The sequence below is a fragment of the Thunnus thynnus genome, chromosome 7 (genome assembly GCF_963924715.1).
Source record: "Thunnus thynnus chromosome 7, fThuThy2.1, whole genome shotgun sequence".
Lineage (NCBI taxonomy): Eukaryota > Metazoa > Chordata > Actinopteri > Scombriformes > Scombridae > Thunnus > Thunnus thynnus.
This window is the reverse complement of record NC_089523.1, coordinates 11,637,047-11,660,027: the sequence shown is the minus strand read 5'-3', so window position 1 is coordinate 11,660,027 and position 22,981 is coordinate 11,637,047. Positions and strand designations below refer to the sequence as shown.

General features: G+C 39.4%; 1 protein-coding gene across 4 annotated transcripts; it reads right to left on the bottom strand.

Moving 5' to 3' along the window:
- Window positions 1-932: 932 nt before the first annotated feature.
- On the bottom strand, window positions 933-21,853 carry igsf5b (immunoglobulin superfamily, member 5b). 4 transcript variants are annotated; one of them, XM_067594378.1, is made up of 10 exons: window positions 21,670-21,852; window positions 18,485-18,580; window positions 16,000-16,317; window positions 12,550-12,677; window positions 10,727-10,892; window positions 10,020-10,151; window positions 4,502-4,526; window positions 3,773-3,861; window positions 2,346-2,410; window positions 933-1,379 (listed from the first exon to the last, which is right to left on the bottom strand). In XM_067594378.1, exons 2-10 carry the CDS (start codon window positions 18,531-18,533, stop codon window positions 1,269-1,271), a joined length of 1,083 nt encoding a protein of 360 aa, XP_067450479.1. In that variant the 5' UTR covers window positions 18,534-18,580; window positions 21,670-21,852; the 3' UTR covers window positions 933-1,268. The 4 variants fall into 4 exon arrangements, with proteins under 4 accessions (XP_067450479.1, XP_067450482.1, XP_067450480.1 ...); XM_067594381.1 differs by having other exon boundaries at window positions 16,198-16,317; XM_067594379.1 differs by having other exon boundaries at window positions 16,000-16,314.
- Window positions 21,854-22,981: the final 1,128 nt, after the last annotated feature.

Here is a 22,981-nt window from a genome sequence, read left to right as displayed (position 1 = left end):
GTGACTCTGGTGAAACAGTAAAGCCACAGGTATGAAGACAAATTTTGCTTTGTCCGTGTCAGCACAAAAGTAGTCAGCAAATACTCAATCAGACCTGACCAGTCAGCAGTACAGAGATGCCATTAACAGTCAGGATATCAATCAACATGCAACAGCCCTGTGAGATTCCACTGAAATGTTCCATATTTCTCTGTCTGATTGCTTTGTGATAAGATTACAATGCAATTATTAAAGATGAGCCAAGACTTAAGAGTGTAGCTGATAACAGGAACGTTAAAACAGCTAACAACTTGCACATTGTCCAAACAATAAGTTAAAAGATCATATTGTTTTATTACAACCTGGATTTTATTTCTGTGGTTTTATTCATTTATCTCAGTAATAATAAGATTGCATCATCAAGTTAATTGCTTAGATCTCAGATCTGTGGCGACATCTCTTAAAAGAAGTCTAGCGGAGCAAGAAACAAGTGCGCTAAGATGATCATTCAGGTTTTAAATAAAGCCCCAAGTTAGTCAAATATATTTGGAAGAGAAAGCAAAGGCAAAAAATTATCTTAAATATCAGTTTTAAGTTTACAGACCACCAACTTTGATCTACTCTTCTTATTGTATTATGGAAACTTACATTTTAGGTGCACTCACTTTCAGTTTTACCAATTAAGTGGTTTATTTGATGTGGCTGAGGTGTTTGACTGCTTGTGTTTCTTGCTCCATATAACTTATTAGTGATGTTGCTGCAATCCCAGATCTTAGCAGTTAACTAGGCAGGTAATTTGTTATTCTAACCAATAAAAATGTTGGCAAAAGATGCAAAAATAAGACCCAAGCTGTAGTAAGCTGGAATTTTCCTTTTAATTGCTCAAATGTATATGTAAGTATATAGGTTATGGCCTGCACAAATGATATTAGTAAAGATATAAACCAAGAATATAAAAGAACACAACAATAGCATTTATTGAAAATAAAAGTACAAAAATGTGTTTTTGTCACATACTCTAAAGCAATTTACATTTTTAAAGGATTCAAGATATTACATAAAATTACTTTAGAGTTATAATAATAATAGTGATGATTTTTGCAAAATAATTGTGCTGTACATATTCAGCTCAAAATCACATGGCATTAGCTTGTAGCTTAACCAATATGTGTGACATTATACCATACAAACACTGGTGAATGTCCCATTTGTAAACACTGCACATCCCAATGGTATACAGTTTTGTTAACAAGCTGTTTGTTTTATCAGATAAATGTATTATTATATATTCAAACTGTGGTAATTCTCCTGATGTTCTTGGCATTTTCCTCTGCCAGGGACACCTGGGCTTGGCTGTCACTGTGTAGAGACTGGCTTCTGGACGACACAAGATCAGGGACCTGGGGGACATATTTAGGTTTTAGTGATGATACACTAGGTAATTCTGCATCAGTGTAGATGGAAAACAGCCTCAGAAAAAGGCTGATACAAACAAACTGAGATTCCTGTTCTGAAACTTTCATTGTAACAAAGTAATACCACATTATTTCAGTTCTTTATAAAATCCAGTGCTCAATCACCAGCAGATGTATCTGAGGCCTTAATATGACTGTCCTCTAATCCTTTTAGCAAACTTAAAACATCGGTCCTTTACTTCAAAGACAGTGAATCGAAACTGAGCTTGTGACCTCGAGTCAGGGCCACTCTACATCAGGTGATTAGGAAAAGAGGCTACGTTCACCAGTCCAGAACAGTAAAGTGGTCCCCTCCTCCGTTCATTATTTGACACCAGGATTTTACTCAAGGTATCAATACCGTATGTTAGCCAAATCAATGTGACAGTCAATTAATCAATGACAGATTATGCCCAGTAAACCCTCACCGGTACAATTACCTCATCAACATTGACAGGCTAGGATAACGTTGACATTATTTACAAGGTACAGAGACAGAAAATTTTCTCAATTTTGTGTCTTAGTCATGTCTCAGTCTACTCTACACCTACATGTGCATGTGTAGATCATCTAAATATTTAGATTATGCATCACAATGATGACACAGACACTTGGAAGTGCCCTTTAAGCTAAAAATACTGCTGATGGCATTTTGTGGAGCCATGAAGTGCTCTACAACATTTGGATTTACCCACTATGACCAAAAAACATGTTATTCCACATCTCTGCTTTAATGGATGTGTTGAGCTGTCTGATGGGAGGCCAGCAGAGGTGCAACAATTCAGTTCTCTCCTGTATTCATTAACATGAGAGGAGGTAGCAGGAAGTCCAGCTGCAGAATGACTGGCTGCATTGTACAGCTCCAGTCCATCTCTCTCTATCACTCTCTCTCTACCTCTTTCTCTATCTTACCTTGTTAAAGGTGACAAAGTCCATTTGGCTACGAGTTTCCATGATTAGCTCATTGTAATCTGCATCTGCAGGGTGAGAAACAGCAATTTAGCCTGATCTAACCTTGCAGTCCCTATGAACAGCTACTGCATAGCTCACTTTTGACTTAAGGTAGACCTCAGCAAAATACTAGGATTTGGTGGCTTTAAGCACCCAGAGGTCTGAGGCATACCAAATAAACACAGCACCCTCAGTTTAAACCAATCCTTTATTTCTGCCTGAAAACCAACATTTTTGACAAAACTGCTGGATGATTTGGTTGATTTTTAAGCCTGCATTTTATGTGGTTTTGATGCTACTGAGTTGCCTGGGCCATTAAAATTTTATTAACCATTTGATTAAAACTTTGAAGCCAATATATGACTCAAAAGATTGTAACCCCCCTTTTGTTCTGTGAAGCATATGTTACTGATTAGCAATACAAAATTACGGCGAATAATTAATAGTAAAGCTACTATTACTATTATATAGTGGTGCATAGCTACTACCACTATGCTTTCCTACCAAAAGTTAAATGAGAAGCTTGATACCATTCTCATGTTTGTATGCTAAATATGAAGATGGAGCCAGTAGATGGTTAGCTTAGCTTAGCATAAAAACTGATAGTAATGGGAAACAGCTAGCCTGGCTTTGTCCAAGCTCTCTATCAACACATTATATCTCATTTGGATTAAATAAACAAGATATGACATGTCAATTTGTGAGCTTTAAAGGTGCTGGTAGGCAGGTTTTTTAACTTTTGGACAGACCCAGGCTAGCTGCTTCCAGTCTTTATTCTAAGCAAAGCTAACCGTCTTCTGGCTCCATATTTAGCATACAGATATGAGAGTGTATCAAGCTTGTAATGAAACTCTCTGCAAGAAAGCAATTATGTGTACATTTACGTATCAAACAATCCCTTTAAGTAACCTACTTACATTTATTGACCTTCATCAGTGACCAGGGGTGAAAAGGTCACATGGTGAAATTTTTTAAAACAGATGAGTGAGCTCAGATGTTAGAGCAGAAACATCCACAGTCAGGATGATGTTGTATTTTAAGAAAACTCTTGCGTCTTAATTTTAGGGTGAAGCATTCTGAAAGGCAAAAATCTCAACACCTCGCCAAATTGTTAATTCATAGGTGAAGATGAAGAAAAACAACTGTATCAAACCCCAACATAAAAGTTATGGCCATTTAATGTTAAGATGCAGTAAAATCTTACTTACCTGTTCAGCAAATGCAGTAGTAACTTTGCTTAGTATTGTATCTTAAAGCTACAGTTTGTCAGATTAAATTGAACATTTCATGTGTACCTTGAGAACTTTCTAGTGTCAGCTGTGTTATTGTGATTAAACAGTTGTCATTGAAGAATACTATTTTAATAGTGAACTGTATGTCACTCTCACCTGTTGGGCTTTCACTAGAATATCCCAGGTTGACAGTCCCCCCTGTCGCCTCAGCAACCGAGCTTCGCCCGATCACTGATTGGTCGAACCTGCAAATGCCCAAATGAACAGTCCAATGGAAAAGATAACCTTTAGCTGAGATACGGCAGAGCCACTTTGGCAGAGGCTATGCTGTTGTGAACAGACAATTTTATTTTCTCACAAAGCTGCAGTATATCAGCGGCCTCTGCATTGTTTTCATCATAAAGTGCTCTGACAGATAAAAAATGAACATCATCATCATTTTTCACCCCATTTTATTAGACCCAACCAAAGTACTCAACTCACACTTCAGTGTGCTCAATGGAAAAGCTATCAAATGTATTTCAGCTTCAGGAAAAATGCTGACAAATATAATACGTAATATATCTGCCCCTTAAATGAGCTAACGACTATTCAAATCCTAATGAAGTTGTTACAAAATGTAATGACTATTTAATGCACGCAATTTCAAATTCATTTCTTCAATTTCCTTTTATAATGAGGGACAATAAAAGTGCATTCATTCTCAGAAATAAGTTGTACGTATTAACTGAGAGTCATGCTGAGTCTTTATACTGTATGAGCTTATGTAAAGTATAAATGGAGCTCAATACAGCCAGAACTGTGTCTCTGCTTCTTACACTGATTATTGGCAGCTCCTCTCTCCACCAGCGTAAAATGTGTCTAGAAAGACTTTTTAAATCTTACCTTATTGTCTCCTGTGGGCTTGGTTCTGAAAGGCAAAAAAAATGAGGCATTAACTTCACAGAACTATTATGAGCTATCAGCTGCTAACTTTATTATTCCATTGCATTGACCACAGAGCCATTGTGCTTGTTCGCTGCATCCACAACAATGTGAAAGCTGTAAATGTCCTGGTGTTTGTTTGTTTTGGGTTCTGCACTAATATCATAGCCTACGGTCAGTTTGCAATTCAACAGTGAAAGCTGGAGCTGAGTGTTAATGAGTTTTGCAGCACAGCTTCGTGGTTGTCTTTTCCAAAGGTCCTTCTGACCATGACGAAAACACAACAACATAACAATGGTGAAGAAGGCACTTGCCCCAGGGGTATGGGTTTTAAACAGTCTCATTAGTATTCACAAACAAATGTCAGGTTACATAACTCAACTATGTACATCAACTTAGCATTTTTTAATGGAAATGTACTTGGGAATCTCAACCTATCCACACAAAATCCACAAATGCAGGAAGATCGAGCGCTTTCCAGTAGATGGCGCTAATGCAACATTTGCATCATCAATTGGAGGGTTCCCTCGCTGATTTCTAGCTTTGGGAGAGAGTGGTGCATGTTCACAAATACTGACTGATCTGTCCTGGGGCACAGAAAGAGTATATATGAATTCTTAAAATGGGTGGTACTCAAGCAATCACTTTGGTTCCTGCCACCAACTTCAAAGCAGTTCTTCCCTCACTGTGATTTATTCTGTTGCAGTTTAGTCATTTCAGTCCTCCTTGTGACGTGTGTCACAGCCAAAAAATGACCATCAAAGGAAGATTGTTGCGTGTTGCTAAAGGTACACTATGTAGGATTTTCATTAAAAAAAATAGACATACAAAAACAATCCCTCTCAATCATCACTTATGACCCACTAGAAGAGTGGCGATGTATTTATCTACAGGGTCTCTGCCCACTGCATTTATTTTCTTATTATTTTACTCTGTTCATGACGCTTCTGGGCATCAACCTATGGGCAGTGGGTGTGTAGCCCCCAGCCAATATCAGCACGCAGGGTGTGAGGTCGGGACTCATGACGTAATGACCAGGTTACATCGATGTCACCTCTCTCTCTTCTGCTCTGCTCTGCTCTCTGTCTCTGTGTCATGGATATGTAAAGAGCTGCAGGTCTGTGTGTCTGCTTGACCGAGGGTGGGGCTGAGCTACACACAGGCAGAGCAGAGAGGCCAAAGCGGACAGGATGAAGCTCTGTATTCACACAAAATCTGGCAATGCTGCACCTTCCCGCAAGGTTATGCGGAAGTGTGGGTGTGTTTATTCATGCTTTAGAACGTAACTGCTGTTAAACAATCAAAAAATAACGTTTTATTCATCTGACTCACAGCTTTGTTCTCCTCAGCACTGCTCACTCTCTTTATTCACTTCCTAGCTTGCTCGACCACCGCTTCTCTCTCTCTCTCTCTCTCTCTCTCTCTCTCTCTCTCTCTCTCTCTCTCTCTCTCTCTCTCTCTCTCTCTCTGTCTGTCTTTCTCTCACTTGCTCGTTGATCCAGGGAGGAGGGGCCAACTTTAAATGTTGTGTGTTTACAAACACCAGCTGACAAGTCCTGCATAGTATACCTTTAATGTTGTAGGTAAACTAGCCATGAGAAATAGAAACTGAAAATTGCAAGCAATTTGACCATTTTATTTGTCCAATCTGCCAGAAGAAATTCTTGTTAGACTGTCTACCAGTACATGCCAGTTTTTGATGAGACGGGTAAGGGTAAAAACCTCAAAACTTTTGGAACTCTTTGAGCCATGTTCTGTTTGCTGTTAATAACATCTGGTTGATTACTGACCACTTTGGCACAGTATTCTAACATATCTTTTACACAACGTGTCATACATTGCACAGCAATTATGATAAAAAGTACATTATCAAAAAAGTAATGAGAGGACATACTCCTCCATGGTAGCAGCTAGTTAGCTAGCCATGTTGTTGCCGCCCCTTCACCTCACAAGCAGGCAACCAGTGACAATGCTTGGCTTTCTTCTTCTGTTTAGTTTAACAGCAATTGGCATCCATAAATGTTGCATTACCACTATCTACTGGACAGCATTTGGTCTTCCCTGCATTTGTGGATTCTGTGTAGCACACACAGCGCGGTACAACAGTTTCAAAAGGATCCACATGAATAGGTTGAGATTCACAAATACTTTTCTATTTAAAAAAAGCTAAGATGACAATTCACAAATGAATTTAAGGATTGTTAATGTTATTAAGCCATGCAAATGGGGATGTTTGAGTAAAAATATGACAATGTGTTCGTTAGAGGCATTTATTTATGAATGTTGATGCTTATTTTCAGTCAGTAAATTTATCCAAATGATGGGTTACAGACACAAATCATTCTGCGTTCATTTGTGCATTGTGTTTTACAAGACATGAGTCATGTGACATTTTACAAGTCACAGGCTCCCTGCATTTGTGAATTTTGTGTGAACAGCATGGTCGAACAGTCTCAAAAGAATCCACACAAATAGGCGGAGATTCACAAATATATTTCCATTTAAAAATGTTGATAATTTAAAAAGTTGACATACAAATGATGATATGTGAGTGATAAATTAGAGACACAGATACACAGATTTACAGACACAAATCACCCTGCTGTGCATTGTGTTTTACAGGTTACGTAACTTGACATTTATTTGTGAATACTAATGAGACTGTTTTAACTCTATGCAGGAGAGATATAAACTGTTCCTTTTACAGGGAGAGAAATTGCCTTTGTCATTATATTTTAAATCCCTGCTGTCATACTGGCCAAAGTCTTTGAGGGTGACAAGCCTATATTAGATCCCTTCCAATAATTACAAAGCATACATTACTCCCTCTTGAGGTGGATTACTCAAAGAAGAGCTTAGTGACTTGGAGGCATGCCACATCCTCTAACATCTGAAACATTCTCGTGAAGTTAATTTGACTCGTTCAGGGATGTTAAAGCTAAAGAGTCACAATAAAGCAAGGACGATGGTGAAGGAGGACTCAGACGTTTCAGGTACGGAATCAGCTGCCAGAGGAGAAGGGTCACACCTGCTTTATGATAATCCCTTAGCCCTAAACCATGGCCATGATTTGCAATGGTCCAGAATCAGTCACAGGGATTACGCTGACTTCTAAATGTGTGACTCAGGGCCACTTTTTGTTATCGCACACAAACAGGCTTCCTCCGCCTCCTTGTGCTAGAACAACGATCCCCTCGGAGATGCCATTCCAGAAACATTTGGGCAATGTCCCTCCTTCCTGGCCAGACTTTTTACAACATCACACCAATTTACTTCCACAGGCTCACAGGAACCCGTCAAGGTATTGACCCCTCTATTTGAGGAGGTGACAAGTAGTCCCACCCCATCACAAATATCCTGGGTTAAGTTATAGAGCTCCAAAAGAGTTGCAGTAAAACTGTCTCACTGTGTGGATATTTTAAACCCTTATTAATGCAGTTTGTAGCATTTCCTGAGCAATAGTTGGTAAGAGTTGGTATTGCCTTAGTCACCTTAAGACTTTGAAAGCACATTCATCACATCTTTCTTAAATCTGCTGGATAAGCTTTGTCCGACTGTGATTCAGTGGGGTATGGTCACTCAAACTTCCCGAGTCATGCAGCAGGGACCAGGTGTGAGCTAGACCCTCATGTTCCCCAAGGTACAATCTCTGCCAGTGTACCAACAGCTATAATCCTTTTAGCAAACAGGTTGGTGGCCTGTCCAAAGTCACTACAGTCCCACCAAGCAACTGTCAACCTCCTCTGCACATCTCAGTGGCCTTTATCAGACCATCATGCATACTCAACTGACAGGGTTTAGATATAAACCAAAGACCAGGTTTCTTCCCCTTTATTATCCAAGGGAGACTGCTGTCTCTTTTTCCACAATATTCTGCACCAACTTTAATAAATCATACAATACGCCAGCAGTGAAAAGAGAAGTGTAGAAAGTAGAAGTGCTGTTAGTTGATGGTATTTACAGTTGCACTTGGTTCACAATAGTGATTTTAACAACAACAAAAAGTAGAAATTACAAAACAACTGAACACACAAAGTTCAACTACATTTCTGTTCTTCACTGACTTTTTGTTCACTGTGAATGGCTCCGTAATTGTCCTGTTGCTGAGCTCATGGAAAGCCAGCAAAATTGCATCATCTTAAATGTAGGAAATGTGATTACAACTGTGGTGAAGTCTGCTACTTAAACTAAGTAAAATACACAAAGCAAAAAACATAAATTACAGTCATCCCTTTTTGCAATCAAAAATAATGAGAAAGTATTTGATTTATTTATTGTCCATAGTTTCTTATTAAAAGGAAAAAATGATAATGTCTTTGGGGAAATATCAGAAATGTTCCCTTTTCTTTCACCCTTAATGTAACACAATAATGAATCATTTTTGTACACACAGTACTGAAAACAGGACAAGTTACTTTTTCCAACTTTTAGAAAAATCCCTCCAGAGACAAAGAAGACAAATTAAGTGATGAGTATAATAATATAGGAATATAAGGTGACCCTGATTATGAGACGACCCCCCTTTTTCCAATACCTGTTTTTGGAAAAAGACTTTTTGAAGATTCGTTGCAGTATACACAGTTACATACTCACACACTCTCCTAGCAGGCTGTTGGAAGCAGTCAAAAATTATTTCTCCTGCAGTTAGCATTTTTCAGACTGTCTGTGACATCATCTATGACAGTGGTAATTGGCAGCTTCACATATTATTCAGTTTGTGTTCATTTCAGCAGTAAAGATGTCGGCAGATGCTTTAGACTCATTTTCACTCGTCATTAATTTCCTCCATGGCAGAAAAACACGTTACAAGAGCCTTCAGAAACTCCTGCAGGTAAAACTGCACAAACAAAACACTTTTAGTGCTGACTCTAACAGAGTCATTATAAAACACTCTCTCTCCTTAGTACATTCATGCTATAAACAGACTGTAGGCTACAAACAGCCCAGAATGCAACACTCTCTGTAGGAGTTGGTTTTACACCAGTACTAAAAATATCATCTTAATCGTGCCAATGTGTAAAATTGGTGGGGTGCTGCTTTAAAAAGCACGCAACTTCACAATTTACACCTAAGAGCTGCCTTGCATAGGCACACTGTTCAGTTGTTTAACTCTTAATATGCCTTGCTCATGGGCACCCCTGTTGTTGTTTTTGTTGATTGGGACTGACAGTTGTTACTCCTTCATATCCAGATTTTACTAGTTCTTCTGGGATTCAAACTCCCAACCCTGAAGTCATACCTTTGTACTGCAGCTGTTTCCTGAGAAGTAAGAGCTTTCTGCTGACAAGTAATGTTCTGCTTTGTCAGAAAAAATATTGCGTGTCCTTGGTGAAGGCCAGCGTGGGGGCAGTGCCGAGTCACTGCGTGTAACTGCCTATCTTCTTCATTATACTTTAATCACAGTTTCTGCTCTGAAAAGAGAAGGGGGAGATGACATTTTTTTCACCTGGAGCAATTTAAGGAAAAGAAAAGTGCCTACTTGCTTGTCTCCTTTGTCTGTAACAGAGGACAGCGCAGATGCAGAGCAGGAGGAGCAGAAGAAGAGCAGAGAGGGAGGCTGTTACTGCCAGCGGGATTGTGCAGTCATCTCCTTCCTCCACCACCTCCGCAACTGAGGAGAGAAGGTCACATCAGTGTTAAGTAAAGAAATGCTGAAGAAATGTTGTTACTTTGCAATTCATCTACAGATTTGTAGATGTAGTGTAAAGAAAGCTGTTTATTTTCCTGTTTTAATTTGCAGTAGTAGGCATGAGAGTGTTGGTTGAGGGTAGCTGCTCTGAGTGGATTTTCTGAAAATGTTACAACTACAACTACAAATGGAGCATTACTAAAATAATAATGCAGTATTTGTCATTTTGAAGCTGTGGGCCTCAGAGAGGTTTGCAACCTCAGTTCCCACTTCAGTGGCTGTGATTCAAACTCGTGTAGTGTTGATGTGGCAGCTCCTGTCTTTTCCACTCTCCTCTTCAATGATAATGTTTACTGATGATTCACAGGTTTCCCAAAAGAGAAAGTGACAGAAAAAAGCAGAGAACAAAATGAAATACACAAAGAGAGACAGATGTAGAAGCAGAAAGCTAAATTCAAATGGAACAAAGAGAGGACTGACTCTGCGTAGAAGACAACTCTCATTCTGTGTTTGTGTGTTAGTTAATGTATAACATGATGGCTGTGTTACAGTCTCACCCACTGTCAGATGGACGCTGCTCATCAGTGGTGTGGGGAGGGCAGACACAGAGGCCAGACAATTCACATGAGAGCTCTTCGCTGCCATCACACTGAGGTTACTGGTCACAGTGAAGAGGCTCTTGTCAGACTCTTCACTACTGATGTTGTATTCGCCCTGGCTCACCTACATGCCATTCCCCCAGAGAGAGAAAATTATCATTATTTGCAGTATATTCTGCTTATTAACAGGGATGTTTACATCCTGACTCGCCAGGTACTCCTGATACTTCTGTTCTCCAATCATGACTGAATTTAAAGGGAAAGTTCACCCACAAACAATGTAAAACTCTTTTTTTTTCCGTGTGGTGCGGCCAAAATCTTAAAATTTTAACTGTAAGACGATGATTATGAGTTCATCTCTGCTATATTTGCATCAGCTTTAAAAGACAAGTTTGGAGAGACTGAGCTTTTTGGAAGTGAAACATATATTTTAAGATTCGTCATCATCTGTTCAGCCTATAGAAGTATTTATGTCCCCACCCATCTGTTGCACTCTGAAATGGGAATTAAGGACAACTCAAAGTAACCCTCCAACTCCATTCAGTGGCACATCAGTCTGGCTGCACCTTTAGTGCAGTGTATTAGATTAGACATGATTTGCTGACATCAATAGCAATTGCTTGATGGTTCCTAGAGCAGCAAAATATTAGATACATACAAGATGCAAACTCAACCGCAACATCTCTTCAAATATGATGACATGATGATCTATACACTTTGTTTTGACCAGTTTCTGATTCAGATATATGCAATTGTCAGCTAGTGACGTTCATGACCAACAAATTGTTTTCGATTTTAGTGACCAGATGCACAGCACAGCACAATCTGGATAAAGAGCTGGAGTAGGATGAATTGTTGGCAGGAATACATTACAAGCAAGTTAAATGGTAAATGGACTGCATTTATATAGCACCTTGCTAGTCTTATCGACCACTCACTCAAAGCACTTTACAATACATGCCAACATTCACCCACTCACACACACATTCATGATGCCATGAGGCCATCATGCAACCTGCTCATCAGGAGAGATACAGTGCTTCCTATTCAAAGTGCCCCAAAATGTTTCTATGCTCATCCACCCACACACAAACTCACACACCGCAATTTGGGGTTCAGTATCTTGCCCAAGGACACCTCAACATGCAGACTGTAGAAGCCTGGGATCGACCCATCGACCTTCTGATTAGTGGGTGACCTCTACCTCCTGGGCCACAGCCTTTTAAATGGACTTGAATTTAATCAATCAAATCAGCTTCTCTCATCCACTATAAAAAGAAGTGCACTCCTCACTGTGACACACTGACAGCTTGCTGAAGGATCAATAGAAGAGATCAGGCCACCTAGCCTAAAAGGAATGATTCATCTGCATTTGCTCTTCTCCACTCCAGCTGAGAGCCCTGTGTGCAGGGGTACCGCACAAAGTAAGGGCAAGTTTCCAATTAAAGTGCTCACAAAGAGGTCTGTGAATTGTTGTAAATATGTTATTTTATTTAGAAATGGATAGAAAAGAAGAAAAAACTTAAGGTTTTGATGTTTTGCCTTTTTGAATGCTATGAACCAAATTCAGCTGAGTGCACTAGGAGTTCACTGATAAATGTGTAATAGGAAAAACAAGTTTTTGTTATGTATCTGTAGAGTAGAAATTATGCAGTGGTGACACATTTATGTCACAGCAAGTGTTTCGGCAATATTATATCAGTGTTTTGGAATGTAAAATGGCCTTCTAAGTTTAAATATAAAGATAATAGTGATGAGGATGATTGTAGATGTTAATTTACCTTTTTGTCATCCACCCTCCATTGCAAAGTGGGTTGAGGGTACCATCCTGCTGCTTGGCATTCAAACAGGACCGACTGCCCTCTAAAAGCCAACTTGTTGTCTCCAAAGACTTTCACGCTGCCCTTTTCTGCAATCAGAAAAGAAGTACATTCACGAACTTGAATGTTGTTCTTTTTTCTTATTTATGTACCTACATGCCAGTGTATGTACCTCTGTATATTCCTGCATATGCATGAGTGTGCGTGAATTCATGAATGCAGTTAAAACTGGGTAAAGGAATCAATTTCATGTCAGTCTCCGCTGAAATTCATGTAATTTTGTGCAGGTATCCAAAGATGAGCATCACCTCTTCAGTTGGCCCGTTTGCTTATAAAAGACGGATTTCATTCGTGCCGAGTGATTGATTGCGTGTCTCAAAGTCTCAACTGCTTGACGAATGCTTCTCCTCTTTTCCCCTTCATCTCCTTCCCTGCCAGCCAAATAAGCCACTTAAGGCCCTGGGAAATACAGTATCTCATATGTGAAGTCTATTGTCTGGGCAAATGAAAGGCAGTAGATGCAACAGACAATTGCTATAGACAGAAAGATAATTACAGAAGCTTCGGTGCTTTGTCTGAGCGAATGACACGTCTGTGTTGATTTAGCTTCAAATCCTCAGATGTTTTGTACGCATTATCGGCTGTCCCTTTTCTCCAGGGGCTTTTATTTGATGGCTGATTTGGTGTCATAAACTTCATAGCATCCAATTCTGATAGCGGACTCCAGCTGCTCTTAGAGAATCTGAGTGAACAAAACTTGGCCAGGAACCAACAGCCTCATTTGCACCAACTGATGAGGGGCCCTGGTGATCATAACTGATTGATAATAAAGAAAGGGACGACATCAGCACTCCCTCCCAAAGCTCCAATGTAAGTGATCCCTGAAATAAGGTTTCATAAGGTTTGTTAATCACTGTAGGGAAACTTTGGGTGAGGTGTGGAGCCCTCAGCCCTCAGCTCTAATTCTGGAGATTTTTCAGAGGGGAAATTGCTGCTTTGAAGGCAGTAATTACAGACTTGTACATATCTGTGCAGGATCGTGTATGTCTGCATGCATGTTGTGTTACATGAACAGTAGATAACATATGTGCTGTATGTGTGGGTTTAAATTTATTCCAATGAGCCTCTACAGTCCAATCACTACAGGCACGTCCACTCTTCTCCTTTTTTGCAGCTCTAGCCTTCACTGCAGATCCACTCAACAGCGCATGCAACCATATTGATTTGCTCAAGTGAGAGGTTTGTGTGTGTGAGTGACAAAAAAATAGAAGAGAAAGGAGGAGTGTGTGGTCATATTTACATCATCTTCATATTGGACAATTAAAGCAGGGAGTGAGGAGGATAGCACACAGAGTCAAGCAGCCTGCTGTATAGATTTATGGCTCCCCTCCAACAGTATATTTGAGGCTGCAGTACACAAATCACAGGCAGAGTTGCTGACTGTTAACTGGGCGTGCCAGGATGCACAATTAATTCAAAGGCTGTGTCAGGCCATAGTGATCCTCTGCATCCAGACTGGAAAGGCCTGATTCACCACACACACCACTGTTAATGGGTGCATATGTCAGTGGGGATTTGTGGCACTGGCAGCAATGGAGGCTCTCTTCATAATATATTGGAGAGATGGGACATTGGTTTCCTCCTAGCTTCTTGCAGAGGAGATGTTTCCACACAGATTTTTTTTAGCTGAGCTCTCAATTCAAGGGTACATACTGGAGATGCAAATAAGCTGGATGATAAGGTCAAGGGAAGCGCAAGTCCGTGCAAATCTTAGCAAGCATTTAATGAGTTGTCACTGAGTTTTAGGCATGCCACTCCCAAGAAGACTGAGCACCAAGGGGTGAATATCTTTCCTTATTAGCTAAAATATGTCATTTTGTCATCAGACAATCTTTAAACTGAGGTACTGTATGAATTATTAAAGTGGAGAGGATTGTGAAAAGAAGAAAACTTGATAATTAATATCCCTAACTTTTTATAATGATGCAGACTAAAGTGAACACAGGAACGACTGCTGATAGAGATAACATCCAATGAGATCAATGTGTGTTCTCTGTTTCTCAAAACTGAAAGATTGGTCCTGTCAGCCTGTAATGGGAAAAATTAAACCCTGACACGCACACTGGATTGTTGTCTTCTGTATATTACCAAGAGCCATTTGCAAGTAAAGACCAAAATATAAATTTGTGGTGAGAAAGAATTAAAATATCCTCCTCTGCTCTCACAAAAAAAAGTCAGACTACCATCCCTTCAGCAAAAAGAAAAATAACCTTCATAAACTTTTTCTGACTCCCCATTTTTGTCCTCAATTTGTCTGAAATAAAATATTTGTAAATAGTATGGCCATTTTAAGTCACTTCTTTAGACTTTGGATGTTTTTTTCTTTGGTAATTACAACCACTTCTTAAAATGTTGGTTCACACTGCAGTGCTTTCCATCTCCAGATAACAACACCATCAGAGCTGTGGGACACTACTGATTCTTATCAGGTCCTAACTCTAACTCTCCAGCAAATGTGCCACCCGGGCCTCACACAGCACAGCCCCATTGGCACAGCATCTGCATAATATACACTGAATGAGGAAAGGAGAGGAGAAAGAGACTGGCTATAGCTGCAACCCGTAAATCCTTCTCTGCTGCCTGCTCTGACCGGCATGGAGTCCAGCACTGGGAGCAAATCAATTCCTGTCCCTGACACCACCCACACCATCATTAACAATGTCACACAGACCATCAAACATGCCTGGGCAACTGTACTCCACCACACAGGCACAAATGATTTCCCACCCTTAATGTACAGCATGATTGATCCTTCAGGCACTAGTTCAGCTACTTTACAGAAACCTGAAAACTTTCATTCTTGAATCCCTCTCTCCAAACTAATAAAATCAAAGGCTTCTTCAAGTTAATTAAGATGTGCATCTTGAATGCTGAGGGAAAGTACTATGGTTATGTTTGTTTTTGTTTTGTCTCTGTGTCTCTGTGTTCTTTAGTGAAGACGGCAGCGTGCGGGTGGGCAGAATCAAAGCGGCTACACAACTTTTGCTTAGTCTCTTCATTTGCCTCTTTTTTTGCGCACTGCTTTTTGCCTTGTCAAGGTTAAATTCAGTGTGTTTCAGCACTCTCTCACACTTCAATAGTTTTCAAAAGACTTGCCATCTGCTTGGTTTCTTTTGCAGCTTTATGTGCACCTGTGTACGTGAATGTGTGTATGTAAAAACACAGAAAGTGAGTATTCCTGAGAGAAGCTGGCTGCACAAAAAGCCTTTGAATTTCTCTGTTGCAGAAACAAACTGTTCTTTGCTGCCTTTCTGCTACAATGAATCAAGGTAACAACCACACACGCATGCATACACAAACATAAACACATGTACACAGTCCCTCCATGTACACACATATGAACATACAGACCTTGTACAAACAGGTTTGCTGTTTTCCTATCAATGTCCTGGATGTCACAGGTCACTTGTCCCTGATGGAGCCTCTCTGTGTTCCTGAGGACAAACACCCAGCTGTCCCCCTTTGAGGTAGGCCCTTCCTCTGCTGTCACGTTAAGGTTAGAAGAGCGAAGGACGCCATGCAATCTGGAGATGGTGAGCGCCACTGTACCGTTTAGCAGCCACACCATAGCGGCCCACTGGGTGTTAGCGGTGCTGCAGGTGAAGCGGGCCTCGTCCCCACGCAGGACTGTCAGGGTTTCAGGTGACAACTTTATCTGAGCTCCAACTGCTAAACAAGACAGACAGAAAATACTGTTACAAAAACCACTTTAACAAAACCTTCAGTCCTGTACTGAGTCTGAAACTGTTAATGAAATAAATGAAAACATGTCTAATCACCAGAACACCACTTACTAACACTGCTGCCTTTAAAAGAAGGGTTTGACATTTTGAGAAACACATTTACTCGCCTTCTAGCTGAGAGTTTTATTTGTACGGCAAATATGAAGCAACAGCCAGCAGGAAACAGCTAGCCGGGCTCTGTCCAAAGGTAACAAAATCCACCTACCAGCACCTTTAAATATCACGAATTAACATGCTATATTTTGTTTGTTTAATCCGCCCAAAAATGTAAGTGAAAAAAAAAAACAACACATAAACAAGTTGTAGTTTTACAAGAGGTTATTTCTTGGACTATTTTTTGTGTTCCTAGAGTCCTGTGGTCAACATGAGGTTGCCAGGCAACCAGTAGAGACTCTATATTTCCCAAAATGACAAAATATACCTTTAACAAGACAGAATACGACCACACAATCAGAATTAAGAAGTTGGCTATGTAATATACGAAGCGTATTGACTTTAACAGAAAATCACTCTAGTAGCAAAGAAAACACAAAAACAGTCTATAGTCTAAAGATGCACAGTTAAACAACAAAATGAAATGGTACAGTTCTTATTGGATACGTCAGCACATGAATGAAAATTTAGCAGAATGTGAAATAATTGACTTGTTTGCAATGCAAACTGGCTCCTTCAAAAAACCAAATAAAATGCATGCACAGTGCACATAGAGCATGATCAAACATTTGCAACAGAGGGTGTCACAGAGAAATTATTTGAGAAGAGACTTTACATTTCATTATCTGAGGATAAACTGAAATTAGTGTAAGGGGAAAGAAAACCATAAATATGGTGGAGGATGAGGGATCAGTAAGTAGATGCATTTACTCACTTGTCTTCTTGTCTAAAACACAGAAAAACTTAAGAGGAATTGTTTTATTCAGTATTCTGTGTGTCAAGTGTGAGTCAAGATTTCAGAAGAGGAACAGAGCACATTTGAGTTGTTGCTTCCTTTTCATGAGTTGATGTACAAATCTAAATCTTACCATGATGGATGACTCCATGTGTGTCACTTTTAGACAAATTTGCAAAGCAGAAGCAGTAGCAAAGGAGAGATGAGTGAGCAAGAGATGAAAAAGAAAGAGTGAAGAAAGAAAGAGAGAAATGAAATAGGCCTGAGAGGGATAAAGAAAGTGAGTGACAGCACAGCTCCCTACACCTGTTTCTTACTGTGTCTGTCCAGATGGAGACGGGTGATTTGGTCGGGTGCATGCACGAGTGCAAACAGGATTTAGTGTGAAAATTCTGACAAATTAATCTGTAGCTTTCAGCAACAGGCCACAGTGTAATTCTGCAGAGTAAACATTTTAACAGTAGCCTGTAGAATTGAGTAAACCTACAAAAATTACATGATTAGAGCTTAAAGAGATGAACAGACACTGTGAGAAGATATTCATTACCCCCTGTGCACAAACTCTTAGGGCCCATTCCTCACTTACACTATAAACAGATGCATATGCATATGCATACACTCATCCTCAACTGCATTATATCATATCTTTTCAGCGTTTTATTGCTGACAAATGAAGGAGAAAAGGAATTAATATTAATGGAAAACTGTGAAATATGAAATAACAGGTTTACGCCTCAGTACTCAGAGTGATGTATAACTTGTTTGTGGTGAGCTAACTGTGTTACCTTCTGCAGCCAGCATGCTGGGTCATAAATTATGCATCCGTTTAGGAAATTAGGTCTGAGAAATATCTAGGCCGGCCTATACAGCTATTTCTTTTCATTGCAATCAAAGAATAGCAGACTAATGAGCAGAATTTGTGCGTGCTCCTATTGGGACTGTGATCCAGTGACTCTCAAGTCCCCTGACCACTAGCTACAGCTTACTGTTAACTAGATAGGCAGCCATTTTGAAGAAAATTAATTATAAAGTGCAGATAGATCATTAGGCCCTCTAATTAGATTGTCTGTGGGTTTAATCTGAGGGGTGCTGCTGTTAAGCAAACCACAGCACTGAATGTGGCCGTTAATACAAGAACATTACTGGCCTCTCTGACACATCTCCAATCAGACAAGCTGCTGTTTGTTTTGAGCTCAATTCTCACCGTAAATCCTGCATGAAAGTAGAAGCACTAATAGAGCAAAGATGTCCATGTTCAATCTGGCAGTCCAGTCAGTCCATTGTTCAGTGCTGAATGGATCTGAAACAAAAAATAATTTAATTATATTATTGCAGTTTCACCACTATGGTCCAGACTGAAATACATCAACAACTATTGGATGGATTGCCTTGGAATTTAGTGATCTAGTGACTTTTCCTCTGGGGCCAACATGAGGTTGACATTTGTGATTTTAAATAAAATGTCTCAGCAGCTGTAGGATGGATAACCATGAAATTCAGAACAGACATTCATGTCTCCCTCAGGATGAATTGTAATAACTGTAATAACCCATTAACTTTTCACTTTTTAAAATTTTAATCGGCCCAATATTTGGTTTATGATCAAATACTTGCAAAACTAATGACATTCCCTTCATCTTTAGCTGTGCTTTGCCTTTAGTGCTAATTAGCAAATGTTAGCATGCTGAAGCCTTGTTTTATTCTTGTGCGAGACACGGTGGCGCGGGCCTCCGCAGATGGCGCGCAAGCTACGAGCATGCACAGAGGTGTTTATGCTCAATGCGTTGTACGTTGCAGTATTCTCCGAAATGCCAATGGGGCATACAAACAAAATATTGTGCGAGTAAGTCAACAAGTGTTACCGGAAGAATGTCATTTTCCATCATGGCTACACGCGCTGCCCTGGAACTATTAAAACTACAAAGGCGACACATGACTCAGGACTTCCGAGGTCTCATCTGTGTAAAGTTCTTAGATTCTGAGCTTCAAAATGTGACATGTAACTTAAATATTCAAATTGTGCTTTTTAAATATATCAACTCACTAATTCCACATTCAAATGGTCATGAATATTTAGAGAGCTCGACAAGAAAAAAAAGACAGGTATAACCTCGTGATTTAAAGCTCTATGGAAGTAGTCCTATGTGAATAACATTGGAGTGAATTCTCATCCATATGCTTCATATATTTTGACTTGCTACCGTACAAATATGCTGATAACATAACATTGTGTAATAATTCTTCATTTCACTGGTCAGTATGAGAGACTGTTTGAACAAGTGATGTGTGTGTTTTTTTGTTTGTGAAATAAGCCACACACACACAAACATTGTGAGTACAAAAACCTTTATTTAAAAACATACACACATTTTTGTATTGATTACACACTTGTAAACAAAAATTTAAAAACTATGTATAAAAGAGCAGCTGTCTCTGTTTTATTCCTCTGGGAAGTCCCTCTCTGCCTCAAACAGCACCTGGTAGACCTTGACTTTGACGTCATGCTTATGTGCCAGGTGGATGTTAGCCAGCATGTCCCTGATTACGTCGGCAAACCAAGCATCTGCACTGTCCTCCTCACTGAATTTCTCCCTCACTTGGCCCAGGTGTGCCAAATTCGCCAGAAGGACATCATCCCATGCTGAGGGTGCAGGACAGGAGGCACAGTCTGGCACAGGGGAAAGCAGGCCTGGATGAGTTGACTGGGTGAAGAGTTGAGGCAGGGGAGATGGTGAGTCCCTCACAGAGGATGAAAAGCTGCTGGATGTTGTCTCAGTGGATGATGGTCTAGAAAGTGATGGAGAGAGTGTTTAATAAAGAAAACTGTAATTATAATGAAGCTGCCCCTTAAAACACCACATGATAAGGCAAACAAAGCACACTGCCAGCTACTCTGTTATGTGCCAAATTAACTCCTAATGATAACAGATATAACAGTGAATACGCTATGTTTGTGAAATGAGTACTGATGATAGCACTCAATCTACTAATTCTTAGCAGATATGATACTGTACATGTAGTATGGAACTGGGATACAGCTCCACTGAAACATATTGTCTTCTTTGTTACCATTTCTGGTCTTTGTTTACTTTGTTCTGCATAACAGGACATGGAAAGAGTTGTTAAAAGTTATTTTCCTGTTTTGTTCAATGGTCACTTTCTGACAATAAGTAAATGAGAACACTAGCTATAAAGACACAAAATAAACTACAACAGACAGTAAAGGACACTAGGCTGTCTGGCAGCAGTAGTAACACCGATGTACCACCAAACACTGCATTTATGTACTATAATTACTGTCACTTACCTCATGTTTTGCCAGTGTGGTGATGATATCTCAGTGTCATTTGGTTGTCTCTGTGGTCTCTGAAGGGACAACAATAAAGGGTCGTAGAGGTGTCTACAGAGGCTAATCAGCTTGGGCAGTCTACCTTCAAACATATCCGTCTTGAAATGAAAATCGCAGCGTGCACCTAGTTATAAAATTCCGATGCGGTGACGCCATTTTTGGCGTGGGGACCCTGGCACCAGGGACACTCAACACTGCGTTGAGTATAAACCTAGCTTAACACACTAAACATGGTGCTCATGGTAAACTTTATTCCCACATTGTCATAATTATGACATAATGATTATCAACTGAACCTGGTTTCTCTGAGTAACCTAATTAAACACACTAGCATGTTAGCATGCTGACATTAGCATTTAGCTCAAAGCAGCATTTTACCTGTAAGTACAGCCCCAGAACCGTTAGCATATCCTAACTTACATCTGATGTAGCTTGAAGATACACTATTAAAAGACAATTCTCTATTGTAGTCTAATCTTTTATGTTTACCTTGTAAAGTTTTTGCAAATGAAATCCATAAGGTCAGAAAGATAAATAAAGCCTATTACATTATTTTATTCATTCTGAGCTTAACTCGTACTTGTGCTTTCATCTTATTTCAAAAAACATAAACTCTGGGTTTACTGATACAAAATAAAGCAATGCGGTAAACTGTAACATGAACAGTCAAAGCAAATCACAGTAAATGTAGTGAAACTTGAGTATGTCTTTGCATGCAACGTGATCAACTGTTTGGTGGTCACTATAGGATTGTACAGTCACTCCTTGGAAGAAACTCTATGATCATTTTAACGCAGATTATATTTTAGTCACAGTGCAACAGGTTCAGTTATATTAAATCCAGGTCTGGGTATAATTACTTATTTAGTAAAACACTAAGTTACTCAATGAAACCACTGAGATCTTAACTTGTTGCCTGGTACCTGCCTCTCAACAATTTCTTTCACATACAGAAAAAGCAACATCTCCATAATAAAACTACAATCCTGGTTAAGTGTACAATAAATATTCATAAATCTATCTGTGTTTGTGTCACTCACCTCAGTCTAGTGTCTCAACAGTCTTGCAGCAAGTGTCCCACACAGTGGATACATTGTCATTGATGCTCCTACTTCTTCCTCATGTTAAGCGCTCAGTTGTATCACCCAAAACTGTCCTGTTAAATATTACCAAACTCAGTGGGAACTTTGCCCCGTGATACAAACAGATGTGAATATACTGTGACTCAGAGTGCAAACAATGCCCTTTTAAGTCCCCAATTCCCAGGGGCCTTAAAACAAGGCCCCCTCCCTCTTCAAATGAATGGATCTAGGCACACTGGATGATGTATCTGTAGTTTCAAGATCCCCTTCAGAGATATTTTAAAACATATAAAAATACTCTGCTATAAATACTAATGTGGGTCTTGAATGTTTTTTTCACAAAAAATCTATCTAATCTATTCCTCCACTCTCATTGAACAATCCCAAATTAATGAACATACAAATATGTGCCATTTCAAAAGTTTAACTACTTGACACAAGATGAAAACTATATAGTACAAGTTTCCACATTACGCTTAGAAGTTGCATCTTGGACCATGATTGGCTTTCAAACTAGTTAGTGTCCAAACTCAGATTTAAGGTCAGCACAGACAGGTGTGTACTTTTTAATATTAACTATAAGTATTAACTATAAACTTAATTATTAACTTATAATTATAACTTTCACATCTGTATTATCTGTCATCTTGAAGTTCTTGAACTTTTTTTTTTTACACACAAGAAAAGTGAAAAGTCTTCTAGTGTCAAACTCTGCACATACATCATTCTGCACAGTGAAGCTCAAACATCCAAACAGAGTAACAATAAGCAAAACACATTTTTGAGTGGAGGGGAACCATTTTAAAAAATGTATTGTATTTTTTTATTTTAGTAATTTAGAAAAATTTGTCAAGGCCAATAAGATGCCTCTTCATTGAGCAGAATGCTCTGCAACTCTGCATCATAGTATCCAAAAGTTACAGCGTATACAAAAAACATGTTTGTTTAAATTGAGAGTCAAGACACAAAGAACAAATTCTCCTTACTCTGGGCTCCTGTACTGCAGCATCCTGTGTAGATAAGAGGCTATTACATATTTACCATATTAACAATGCTTACATGGTACTCTAAGATATGTACAGTAAATGCCTGGCCATTTTTTCCTGTTATCTAATAATAAGTGCATGACCCCCTCCAACTCTTTCCAGGATCTCTAGGGACAAGGCATGTGCTTTCCTGTTCACTCCTGCGCAGCTCAGACTGCACAATAGTCCATTGAACTATAAATATGCCAACAAAAGAGTTTAAAATAAAACAGAATATAACAATG